Consider the following 13,923-nt stretch of genomic DNA (forward strand, 5'->3'; position numbering starts at 1 on the left):
CAGATTCACTGTGCGTATGCATATTTACTACAACAATTTCCCAACAGATGTCAGTGGAGTGACTCGAGGAAGCAGCAGCAGCGAGGCTGTCATGACAGCCTTCCAAGACCAGGTTATGTGTTACCTGGGACCCCTACTCAGTTGTGGCCCCGAAAAGCTGTGCCCAGCTGGGCGCCTGAGAGTAGCTATTTTCATCCATGCCTCCACAGCCCGCCCCTACACCCCGCCTCAGTCCTGTTACCTGACAACAACAAACGGCAAGCTCACCCCCAAGATCCCCCTACGGGTAATGTTCTATTTCTTAAGCAGAATGGTGGTTTCAGAGGTGTTCATTTTATTATGCTTTATAATTTATGTACATGTTACATATATTCATTTTGAATGCTTTGATACAATAAATAAAAAAGGAAAGCACACATACAAAAAAGAATGCCATTATCAGGGGGATGACCTTGAATCTGCTTAAAATTTTCTTCAGATTAGCCTGTTCATGAACCTAAGTATTGTTAATTAGGTAGGTAGCAAACATCTTACAATGCACCTCATATACCTTTCTTGATGCTAGGATTAGAAATCATTCTGTTAAAGTATTTAGAATAGTTAAAAGTGCCTTTTAATTTTTTAAAGATTACGTTACACACCAGGGTAACTTCTACTGAAAACTGTTATAGTCTATACTTGCAGTGTAGGTGTGAGAGCAGGCTGCTCAGTTTTTTGAAGCCTCTGGGTCTCTAGGATTTCAAGCAGTCACTGAGTGGCAGAAATTTCTTCCACAATCTACTACATATAAGTTGAAACATTACTAGCTGCAACTCTGAGTAGCATCCGAGATTTAAAATTTTCCGCTCAATCGGGAAAGCTAAAACCTAACCTCAGAAGTGACGCTTGGCTGCAGGATATACACAACGTAGTCAACCCTGTGACAGACCACTAGCTGTTCCTGATATCCACTTCTCTACTGCTTCCTCAGTAATGAATCCTGAAATGTTACTTTGGCCCATGACAGCCCAAGAGAAACACTATGACTTCCCATCCTCCTCTGTAGCTAGTAGGATCAACTGACTGAGTTTGGGTGGATAAGCCTGTGTGGTGTGAGTAACTTGAAGAAGTGTTCTTAAAGGAGGGGAGCAGAAATGCTGAGAGGAGGTTTCTAGCTAGTGCAGCTGCCTGCAACCGTGACACGAAAGCCACGTGTTGAGAATATGGAAGAGCAACACAGAAGGACCTTGGATGCCTGGCCCTGCAGACTGTCAGAGTAGCCCTGGCCTGCTTTCTCTCTTTTTTTTTCCTACATGCAAGAGAAATAAACTTCTATATTAAGTCACTATTGTTTAGGACACAGCCATACTAATACATAATGCCAAATTTGAGTTTAATTTCCTTAATTTAAAAGGTTGATACAAGTGATACACTACACCTGGTGGCAGTTACATCTACTGCTAAGATGATATAAGATGGAAGCTGTTTCCCACAGAGAACACTGTGTCACGAACAGGGACATTTCAAGAGATGTTTCACTCCAAATACTTGACTTGCCAGTGGTAAAGCCTGCAAGTACAACTATGGTTTCAGAGCATCAAGAACATTTGAAACATTTAGAACCTATAGTTTAGAAACATCAAGAACATCAAAAAGTCATTGCCTTTAGACTAGCTTAGGATGCGAAGTGCCCTCCCGTAAGAGAACTGTAAAGAGCAACTTAAATCAAAAATGGTTTGTTTTATTTACAATACTCAATGCATTTTACAAATAACATATTTGCATTCCCTAAGTCTTTTGGAAAGTAATTCCAGTTTGTGCAATGAGCTTATAGGAACGTCTTAAGACATCTGTTAGACATCCTAAATTCTAAATTTTGAAAGATATTTCACACTCTATTAATAGAGGACTGTTTGTAATTAAGAAAAACTAAACTCTGTAGTTAAATATTGCCCTTCAATATCTTTAACCCAAGTACAAACTGGATTAGCCTATGAAATAATACCATTAGATTCAGATGAGTCATTCCCACTGCCCGCCCAATAAAATGCATGCACAAAGTAAACACGGTCAATTACATTAATGACATTTTATTTCAATACTTGTTTTTTGGACTCTCTCAACTATTGTTTTGCTCAATTCAGGATACAGAGAGGTAGGATTCCAGTCTGGGGAATTCCTAACCCACTACTCCCTGCTCCAGAACAGGGAAGGATTTTCATTCAGTTAAGTACGGGCAGACAGGTCAGGATGAGAGAGAGTTTTAGTAGTTTCTCTAGGAGGCTTTGTTTGCTAATCAGAACAAGGGTCCCCTCCAGCCCTGACAAAGCCTGAAGGGATCACTTATCTCCCTACTAGTGGTTTGGGGAGCATCTAATCCAAGCCTCCAAAGGACAACAGGCTCCCCTCTCTCCCCTGAATCATTACCTTGATTTTATTGCCTTCTGAGTTTATGTTGGAAAACAGTTCCTCTGTTCAGATGCCAGAAACTGCTTTCATGTCACATAAACAACTTTATGGAACAAGTGAAGAGCGATGAACAATGATACTTTGTGCAAGAGTTTGCATCTCACTCATGTGTTAAGAGAATGAACTTACTAATTTTATCACTCATAGCTGCCATCTCTTAAAAGATAAAAATCCATGCCCTAGTTCTTGAGCCAGAGAGAAGGGACAGGTATCTCCATCCTGGATCCACCCCAATTTAGCAGTGCACTTCTCCGTCTCAACACTGAATCTGCCCTCAAAAGATGGTGTTTCTAACACTGGTGTTGGTGGTTGAATGAGAGATACTAAGCTGGAGAAATAAAGTCCGACATTCGACATAGCCAACACAATTCTAAAATAAAGAAATGGTGAGGTAGAGTTGAGAGAGTTCAATTCAATTTGTTGAGCATAGATCTTTTGGCACATTCTAAAATTACACAGACTCCCTATTCAATTCTCCTTTGTGATACCTTTACAAAGTGCTGCAATGTAGGAATCCTTGGATCTCTTTAGGAAGCATCTATATAAAGCGAACAGAGCACAGTCATTTGAAGAAATCCACTCCTGGCACTTTAGCTTATTTACCCCGATATTGAAGCAAATAAAAACAATGCTATCCATTTGCTGAATTTATTTAAACAAATCAATTTAGAAATATAGAATTAAACAAAACTTCTGACATGTAAACATACCGCCATGTTCCTGAAACAGATGTTAACACCTGATAAAAGTTAATAATCACTTGTTAGGAAAGCTGTCCATTAATAAGGCCAGTCTTCAGCAAAACTAAAAGCATTTTGTTTCTTTAGCTTTCCTAGTGTGACAATGCAATACTATCAAACCACAGTCAAATATAATAAAGACAAGATTGGATGGACAGATCAGTACCATTGGTTACAGCTGTTAAACAGTTTCATTCTTGGCGCCACAGGAAAACAATTAAGCCAATCACATCGAATAAATCATGGCTTTTTTTCTTTATCACAATTCACTAAGTGATGTTAATCATGGTCCTTGTCAAACACGTTTGGTAAAGGCTATTTACAGTGTACATGGCTGAGCATGCACTATTTATAGTTACAAAGATACCTGCCAGTTTATTACAATAGAATTACACAGTGCCTGAAAATGGTGAAACATCTCACACATCATTTAAATCAATACAGTTTCAAGCAGGAAACGTTCCTTATTTGATCACGATTGCAATAATTACATGAAAATTCTTATAAAAACACGAATCCCCTTCAAGAAATTGATGCATATTCTACGCACTACAGGTTAAGGCAGTAAAAAAATGTATTCCTGATAACTGGAGGTCTTGACAATGTCAATTAAAGCTGTCTGACTTTAGTTTTTCATTCTCCATCATATAATCAAAGTTCTGTCTGTATAACTAGTTTGTGAAAGATTTCATTTTTAAAGTCAAAAAAGTATTAGTAATGATGAAGAGTTGGTGCTGGAAAAAAAAGTAATTGCTAGGGAAAGGAAAAAATGTAAGGTGGATTTTGCCTGAAAGTTTTCAAATCATCAACAAGAGCATTATTTGTGAGTCTGAACCTTAAAAGTATAAAACAAATATATAGTTTACCTTTCTTAACTTAAAATATACTGTACTTTGAACAATTCAAGTAAAGTAAGACTATCAAAAATAACTTCATAAGCCATACAAGTGTCAACTGCATTTTGAATGTTTTAAGAACTTTTTAAAAATTGTAAACTAAACCATGACAGTTTAGTTAAACAAACGATAAATGACTTTTTATTTGCACTTGTGATTTCTTTAATACAAATTGCTACCAACAAATATGTAAAGATATGGCAGATTATGCATTTGATCAAAGCACTTTGATTTAAGCATAAAACAGATTCAAATGGTTTAAGTTCCGTGCATAAGATCCAAGAAGCTGCCTACGAATATGTAGGCAACCCTCTCTCTAATCAGAATCCTTTATTCCTCAGCTGCAGATGAGACAGGGCACAATCTGTTGTAAACAGGGCACTGTTGTAAAACCAGGATAATATTCTTAAATTAAGATCGTTCTTGTTAGATTGAAAAGACTTTCCCCAAGTGTCTTCCAATTCTGCTGACCTCTTAATTTCATAAATTAACTTTCCTTTGATTCCATTTTTACGGTGGTTGTGTTCACAGTTTTGTTTTAAAAATTGGTTTAAATTTATATAAAACTCTGTACATGTTCACAAATTATTGCATAAACAGCATAATCTTCAAGACAGTGTTTGCAAACACATGTCCAATTCAGGAAAAAAAATATTCACGTTTCCCGTCTGGCTTTTTTCTTCTTTTTTATTTGTTTGGGAGATTCCCAACTAGTTTCAGACTTGGCTAAAAGGGGGGGAAAAAAAAGAGAGAGAGAGTTAGGAGGACAGTAAATATTGTTCTGTTTCAAAAATATGAAAGTAGTATCAATAAAAACATGCTTTGAGATCCACTAACGATGCCTCACATTTTATGTTTACATTTTCAAGTTCTAGTTACATGTTTTTCAGGATATTCTCTGGCTGCCTTCCTCTTTTCCTTTCCTCTGTATTATTTGGTTTAACGATATGGATATTATTTCACCAGTTTTGACCTAGAAAAACCATTGTTTAAAAGACTCAATCTAAGTAATAAAAGTGAAAGTGGGTAAAATGGACACTAAAGGTAGCTAAAGGGAGAAAAAGAGGTGGAAAAAAAGGGGCACAGAACAATTTGCAGTCTCAAGAACATGTGCACAGAAAAAGGGAGGGACTGGGCAAGTAAGGGCAGGCATAGCCCTCCTCTGTGTATGTCCTTGGCCACCTATTCTTGCCTGAAGTGATTTCAGCTCCCTGGTCCTCCCAACTGAGGTCCACAAGGGTCCAAGGAATCTTCACAAAGGAGGAAAGGGATGCTCTAATAAGTAATCCATTAGACTTTTAAGACAGTAACACTTATAGACAGTACAGAGAACACCAAAAGAACCAAAAATGAGAATTACTTACTCTGTGAAGGAGGCACACTATTTTGCTTAGTATTCGACTTGGATTTATCTGTTTCTTGTAGCATCGGTGGCACTTGGGAAGAGCTCTTGTCAGAATCACTTTTTGATGAAATAACAGATGGCTCGGTAGAAATAGCAGGTGGAAGAGTCTTGATAGGCTATTTTGAAATGAAATTATCTTAGATTTTCATTAAAAATTTCAAATAAAAATAAATATCATAGTAATACAAGAGGCTGTATAGCAGTAATATGAACATGGTTGCCAAATAATTTATCAGCAGAAGCGCTACAACTCATGCCTGCCCTCTAGTGACACATAACCAAATAAGTCTTTATTTACAATATCCACAAATACAGGTTGGGATAAAAATGGATAAATGTGTAAAATCACAAGATGTTTACTGAATTTCACATGAGTGAATAATTCCATTTTCATTAACTTTTACATTTTTCTTTTTCATTACAAGTAACAGGATTTTTTTATGTTTTGGTATTCAATGCTTCTGCCCACTTCCCACTAACTCTCACCTCCTCAAAACCTTTTCATGTGAAGGCAAAAAGAAAATAGCAAATTTCTGAACTACCAGTAGGTGATACTCCCTTTTGTTCTTCTCAAGAGTTAGAGATATCTCAAACAGCAGCAGCAATAGGTTCAGTTTCCTCCCCAAGGAAAAAGATGGCCTCAGATACAGCAGACTATGGCTACTAGAGTCTTATCTATTAAAGCAACTAGTAAAACTCAGGTCCAAATCGTCAGAGTTTTATTGAGTCTGGTAGTGAAGTCATAATGCGTAGGGCCTGAACTCTTGAATCTTCCTTCTCCTCTGCAACCTCTGAGCAGAGAGGTAAACTAACTGTTTTGCCTGAATGAGGCCTGACTGTTAATGAATGTTCAGGACAGGTAACAACAGAAACTCCAACACCTACAGTGCCTTGAGGCTGTAACAGATGAGTAAGAGATCATCTCACCCTTTAGCTCTACCTGTGATGATTATTTTGAATACAGAAACAAGGGTAAGTCATGCTTCTCTTGCCCCTTGTTCTTCCAGGCTCCATGGGTTCAAGAAAGCACAACGGGAAAGGAAACAAGAGGCAGGTGTGCACCCAGGTAACTACTAGAATTCCTTCTTCCTATCTCAGGTATCTGAAGCTGCATTTATGTTGCTTGGTTCAACTTTAATAATGTTTCCTGTATTTATTTCATACCCAAAAGTTCAGTACTCATTTTAAATCTCTTTCCCCCCCATTCTCTCACTTACCTATATTAAATCACAGAAGGACTCAAATATCCTTTACAAGATAGCTTCTGAAAATGACTTATTAAGTAAAACATCAAAATGTCATGTGACCCTTTGCAGTCTTACTATTAAATTTATGTATGTATTTTTTAAAAAATTAGTTTATTTATATATTTTTGGCCACGCTGGGTCTTCGTTGCTGCACGTGGGCTTTCTCTAGTTGCGGTGAGCGGGGGCTACTCTTCATTGTGGTGCGCGGGCTTCTCATTGCAGTGGCTTCTCTTGTTGTGGAGCACGGGCTCTAGGTACGGGAGCTCTAGAGCGTAGGCTCAGTAGTTGTGGCTCACAGGCTTAGCTGCTCTGCGGCATGTGGGATCTTCCCGGACTAGGGCTCGAACCCATGTCCCCTGCATTGGCAGGCGGATTCTTAACCACTGCGCTATGAGGGAAGTCCTATGTATGTATTGAGACTGCATTCTTTTATGTCAAAATACTCTCAGGGAATTAAAAGCATCAAGTCCAAATAGGAAGTATGGTTAAGATTTTTAGTACCAGACTGTTACAAATTCTTTCTCTTAACAGTAATTCAGGTTCTTGTGTAAAGCTGTCTCATTAAATATGTAGCCTCCATAGAGGCAGAGATTTTTTTGTCTGCTTTGTTCTTTGATGTGTCCCCAGAACCTTAACTAGTGTGTGGCACTGTGGTAGGTTCTCAATACATTTTTTGAATGAGTATATAAACGAACCATGCAGAATTTCATGGTCATTCATATTTCTTATATTTCTATATGATATAACTTACCAAATTAGAAATCAGACTTTTAAAGAGCTATGGTCTTTGTGTCACTGGTCTAGACCTTTTGTAAAATGGTCCCTTCTGACATATCAAAATTTTCCACAGAGGCACACAGTTCAAGATACTGTCAGCAAATTTTAAACAAATGCTACATTCTGAGAGGTCGGACCATAGTCGTTTTATATTATGTGCATGCTTTTGGGAAAGTGGAACCAGTCACATTTTCTGTAAGCCATCTATCCCTTGTATGCCTAGATATTTAAGAAAAAAATACAGTCTAGTGGTTCTCTCTAGTTTTACATCTGATAGTTATGGGACTTGGGCCAACTTATTCAACTTCTCTAAACTCATTTATATAATGGGTTGTACCTTTCTTGTGGGGTTGTTGTAAGGGCAATTTGGTGTATTTAAAATGTTTAGCATGGGCCTCCATAAAATATTACTATTAATACAATTCTCAAGTCATCAAAATTTTATTCCTTACATATCAGAAAGTTACCTGGCTATTTTTTTTTTTTTTTTTTTTACGGTACGCGGGCCTCTCACTGTTGTGGTCTCTCCCGTTGCGGAGCACAGGCTCCGGACGCGCAGGCTCAGCGGCCATGGCTCGCGGGCCCAGCCGCTCCGCGGCATGTGGGATCTTCCCGGATCGGGGCACGAACCCACGTCCCCTGCATCGGCAGGCGGACTCTCAACCACTGCGCCACCAGAGAAGCCCTACCTGGCTATTTTTGATGAGCGCTTCAGCTGGATCACTAGTGCTTATGGTCTTCAAAGAAAAAGCTTTTTCCTGTTTTGGACGGACCTTAGAGGTATTCACTGGGAGCTCTTCTCTAATCTCTTTTTCTAATTCTTCTGTGTCCTACAGAGAAAAGTAGTGCATTAGATGATACAAATCACTCATTTTTTTACTAATTAAAATCTATTTGGTTTATAGTACTACTGTCCAGAAGATATTCCAAGAAGATAATTTTATTTCAGAAACTGCCCAAATGGCTTAAAAGAGCATAAAAAAAATAATTATTCAAAGAATTTTAACCATAGGTACATATGGAATATACGTTCACCATCCCTGCTTTCCTCAGGGATTTAAATCAACTGTGAATTAAAAAACAACACACTCACGTCCCCAAATGGGAACCATTTAATTTACTAAACCAAACAAGTATTTTTTTCCTTTTATAAAAAGTACACGGGGAATTAGGTGCTACTTTAAGACTTTAGAAATAGCATTTCACTTAATGATTTCTTCAAGGAATGAAATATTTATACATAAGTGCATTTTCTAGATAAATTAAGCTTACATAGTAGAAAGGACACAGATAGGAATTTCAGTTTTGGCCATGCCACAACCTAGCTAAGTCAAGGACAAATGCTTACGTCAAGGACAAATCTTTGATTTCCCCAAACTGCAGTTTCCTCAACTGTAAAATAAAATTTGTGTAGATAATTTTTATGGTCTTTTCCAAGTTTGAACATTTCCATTCTTAGGTCTTCAAACTTTTTAAAAGACATTACATGCTTAGGTATGTGAAGTAAGTATGAATTAGAATATATTAAATAGGACTATCATTGTGAATGGTAAGGAAAAAAAAAATTCCAAAACGTAATCATTTATGCATAGGCTACTCTGTGCTATGTACTTTACACAGAACTTCACGGATATCTCATTTAATTCTCAAAACAATCTATGCAGTTAAGGAACTTGTGCAAAATACAACAAACAAACAAAAAACAACTCAGTAAATGGCAGAACTAAAATGTGAATACAGATCTGACTCTAAAACCTGTATACTTATTCACTATATTTAAAAAACAGATCAAACATTTTTTAAAAAGGAATATCAGAATACCAAAGGAACTTTCACAATTTAATGACCTTTGCCAATTAATCTGAAATTTAAGGAATACATCTACCCCACAAAATTTCTTTTAAAAGGAACTCACCTAATCTACAAGTCAGAAAAGCAGTATTAGTAAAGTCCATAGTATGAATCACAGAAATCCAGAAAAAGTTTGGCTAAATGGATTTCAGATAGTATTACTAAACAAAGTATGCCTATCAATAACACTTCTCATCAGCTAGTTCAGCTAACAAGAAAAGCACACCTACTGTATAGTTTTTGTTTTTATGCCCATTGATCTTAGTTATGTTAACCTTAATGCCCATCTATTATTACTGAGAAAAAACTAATACTGATAATGGAATGGTATCATTTATGAAGGGTTGTGCTCCCCACAACAAAAAAGAACTGAACACATACTTCTTTAAAAAGTCACGCTGAAACTTTTTCCAAATAGAATAAGTAGGAAAATTACTATGTAGCCTATCCTCTAGAAATTCTGGTTATCTCCTACATTTAAAGGAATGAAAACAATTAGCCACATGGTTGTAAGTAAGAAATAAGATTTTCATAAGTTGTAATGTAATAGTGATAATGCTTTCAAAAACAAATCCATGCATATTTCCAGTAATCTAGTACATTTGAAATTAAAATCTTTGTTTTCATCTATATAATGATCTAAAAATACTTTCCCAGATAGGAAAAACCAAAGAAAAGAAAAGGAAAATGTAGGAGTGATATAAATAGAAAGTTTCTGTTAGAAGCCAAAAAATCAGGAAAGGATACCAAGTCGAACAGCCAGCAAACTCAAAGTCAAGGGAAAGACTCCACTTGTTATGCACATGGTTCTTCTAAATGTGCTAAAATTCTAATTTGCTAAATTCCATTACTCAAAGAATTTCTGTATGTGTGAAATACTGTACCCCCTGTTCCATTTCATCATAATATAAACTAAAATGCATCTAATTTAGAATTTTAGTTATTTGCTTTTGGTTTATACCTTTGATATTTTCTTTAGAGCAATAACATTTTTATTACAGTATGACACATAAAATGTTTAAAACATTCTATGACTTTTCAAATGCTTCTCAAGTAAATTTGATGTCTCACATGGTGTCTTTATATCTCTACATTTTCTCAGCATCTGCAAATTATCTTTTCACAAGTCAGCAGTAGGTGCTTAATGAATGATGTCTGTTGTTTTATACTTTACCTGTGCAGGAGAGTTATCTTCACCTTGCTTCTTCTTTTTCTTTTTCTTCTTTTTAGATTTCCCTGTTGGAAGGGCTCCCTCTCCCTTTTCTTTATCTTCATCTGAAACCTGATTTTAAAAGCAAAAATACTGAAGTGAACCAACTGGTTAAGTTTTCATTATTCAGAAAATTATTATGAAATAATTCATTAGGTGCAGTCTTTTTCTCCCAAATTCTAAATAAGAATTAGTAACAATAAAACTGATCTGAAATCACATACTCAAAAAATAACAAAAGTGCATGGAACTTCACTCTTCTATTACGATAAACCTCTTTTTCTTACATCTTTCATCACTCACTACATGATCAATTAGACAGCTGTGTAAACCTTGGTTTTTAAAAACTCGTTTCTTAGGTAATTCATTTTATTTAAACACAGAACTATTTGCATTAAAACTGAACTTGACCCTGTTAAGAGAATGACAAGCTACAGAGTAGGAGAAAATATTTGTAAACCACATATCCAACAAAGGACTTGTATCTAGATTATATAAAAAAACACTCAAAATTCAACAATAAACAAATAAACAATCCAATCAGAAAGTGTGCAAAAGATACAACAGATATTTCACAAAAGACATTAGAAATGTTCCGTATCTTGACCATGTCAATGCCAATGTCCTGGTTTTGACACTGTACTACACTTTTGCAAGATGTTACCATTGGGGGACACTGGGCAAAGGGTACAAGGGATTTTTCTGCATTATTTCTTACAAGTACATGTGACTCTGGGACTTCCCTGCTGGTCCAGTGGGTAAGACTCCGTGCTCCCAATGCAGGGGCCCTGAGTTCGATCCCTGGTCGGGGAACTAAATCCCACATGCAGGCCACAACTAAGAGGTAGCATGCCGCAACCAAGAAGCCTGCATGCGGCAACTCTGAGCCCACATGCCTCAATGAAGACCCAGCGCAGCCAAAATAAATAAATAAATAAATAAAATATTTTAAAAAGTACATGTGACTCTATAATTACCTCAAAAGAAAAGGCTTAATTAAAAAAATTGAATTTGAGAAGGAATGTCATTGAAAATAATATTCTGCATGACAAGAATAGCAAATTAGAATTGTTAAATTAGTATGAATGATATTTCTTCACACATACCATATAGCTGAGTTTTCTATGGAAAAGTGCTTTTAGATTATTCTGTACAGATGACAGCCAAGATTCTTAGACTCTACTTAACGGGAGAGATGATATAGCTAACTTGCTATTTCTCTGCTCAGCACCATAGTCATTAGGATGATTTTGGAGGTCTCATGAACCATCAAATAGTTTACAGAAATTACTAGCAGATGGAAAAACAAAACCAAACCAAATCCTGCACAAATCCTGCTAAACTTAGCTAAGAGACTTTCAGTCCAAGTTGGCTGCTAGTTGTGGAGAAACTTCCACAGAAGTTTTTACCATAGGCTCACAATGATTAAAATGTCATATGAAAAGATGCATCCTCTGAAGGATATTCAGGTCACAAGAACTCTGGTCAGTCTGCTTCTCAGCCAATTTATAATCCATCCATACTGTCTATGGCTGCTTTTGCACTAATGCATGGCCCTTTAAATAAAAGTTTGCTGACCCCTGCACTAAAATCTCTCCTATCATTAAAATACAAACGACCCCAACAAAACCCTTCATCATACTACAGTTTGCTATTATCCACTACTTCTCCTCCATCCATACCCAAACTTGCTTAAGAAAAAAAATCTTAAAAAAAATTTTTATTTATTTATTTGGCTGAACCAGGTTTTAGTTGCAGCATGAGGGATCTAGTTCCCTAAGCAGAGATTGAACCCGGGCCCCCTGCATAGGGAGCACGGAGTCTTACCCACTGGACCACCAGGGAAGTCCCAAGAAAAAAATACCTTATTATTTTTTAACCATCATTTTACTCAACTTACTCCGACTGGCTTGTAGTCCAAGGTTTCTAATCAAACTGCTCTAAATTACCAGAGAACAAATGTCTCAGCCTCTGTGTCCCAGAACTCTCCTCCCTCAGTTTCTTTCATGGGTTAAAAGTTGGGAGTTCCCCAGATTTCTATGCTCATTACATTGCTCTTTTCAACTCTATAAAATTTTCTACACATTTCACTCACCCTCAAAGTTTTAACAACCATATACTAATTACTTCCAAATACAAATCTTTTCCCAAAGCTTTAACCTGTTGCAACCAACTTTTCTTAGGCATATCTACAAAATACCTTACATCTAACACATCCCAAACTGAACCAACCATCTTCCCCCAATTAACTAGCTTTTGCTTTCTCTGTTGGAAGCACCACTTTCACCATCCCAGTTACCTAAGCTACAATTCTGGAAGTCATTTTTTTTTGTTTTTTTTAAGAACAATTTTTTAAAAAAAATTAATTATTTATTTATTTTTTGGCTGCACTGGGTCTTCATTGCTGTGCATGGCTTTCTCTAGTTGCGGTGAGCAGGGGCTACTCTTCATTGTGGTGCGCGGTCTTCTCTTTGTGGTGGCTTCTCTTGTTGTGGAGCATGGACTCTAGGCGCACGGGCTCAGTGGTTGCAGTATGTGGGCTCTAGAGCGTGGGCTCTAGAGCGCAGGCTCAGTAGTTGTGGCAGATGGGCTTAGTTGCTCTGCGGCATGTGGGATCTTCCTGGACCAGGGCTCGAACCCATGTCTCCTGCATTGGCAGGCGGGAAATCCAAGGTTTTAAACGTGACATTCAAGGGCTTGCAGAACCTGGTTTCTGCTTCCCTTTCCAGTCTCATTTCTGATCACTCTTTGCTACACATTCTGCTTTAACCTCTGGGATGCCTTTGCTAAAACGCCGAAGTGCTTCCATAATACCTAACACATTATAACATTACTTTTATCTTCCAATGTGCCTGTCTCCCTCCTCTCCTCCCTAACTAGACTGTAGGCTCCTCGAAGGCAGTAATTGTGTCTTGTTTCTCTACTAGCACAATACCTGACCCATGGCAGATGCAATTAATGTCTGTTGAATAATAATGGCCCTAGTATCTTCAGAGCCTCTTTGACTTTTCACCCTTCTTTCTATAACCAACCAGTAGAAAAGTTCTATCAGTAGCTTAATGACTCTTGTAAATAACCACTTCCATTTATTTTTCAAAGCTATCAACTTAGTTCATTATCTCCTCCTGATTCATGAAATCAAAATAGTATAAAATAGCCTCCCAAACCAGTCTTCTCATTTTTGCTATATCCAGCCTAATTTTTCTTTTTCAAAAAATTTATTTATTTAGGCTGTGCCAGGTCTTAGTTGTGGCACACAGGATCTTCGTTGCAGCACGCAGGATCTTTTTTAGTTGCGGCATGAGTGATCTTTTTATTTTTATTTATTTATTTGTTTGTTTGTTTGGCT

General features: G+C 37.1%; 1 protein-coding gene across 2 annotated transcripts in view; it reads right to left on the reverse strand.

Annotated features, from left to right (window-relative positions):
- Positions 1-317: 317 nt before the first annotated feature.
- Positions 318-13,923, reverse strand: part of MTDH (metadherin) — a 56,568-nt gene continuing 42,962 nt past the window's right edge. For both annotated transcript variants that reach the window (XM_079902196.1, XM_079902195.1), the window contains 4 exons: positions 10,539-10,646; positions 8,203-8,343; positions 5,449-5,605; positions 318-4,810 (listed from right to left, as the gene is read on the reverse strand). In XM_079902196.1, the coding sequence (XP_079758322.1) occupies positions 4,740-4,810; positions 5,449-5,605; positions 8,203-8,343; positions 10,539-10,646 (477 nt within the window). In that variant the 3' untranslated portion in view covers positions 318-4,739. The remainder of the gene's footprint in view (positions 4,811-5,448; positions 5,606-8,202; positions 8,344-10,538; positions 10,647-13,923) is intronic.

Source organism: Stenella coeruleoalba (assembly GCF_951394435.1).
Source record: "Stenella coeruleoalba genome assembly, chromosome: 17".
NCBI classification, from domain to species: Eukaryota; Metazoa; Chordata; class Mammalia; order Artiodactyla; family Delphinidae; genus Stenella; species Stenella coeruleoalba.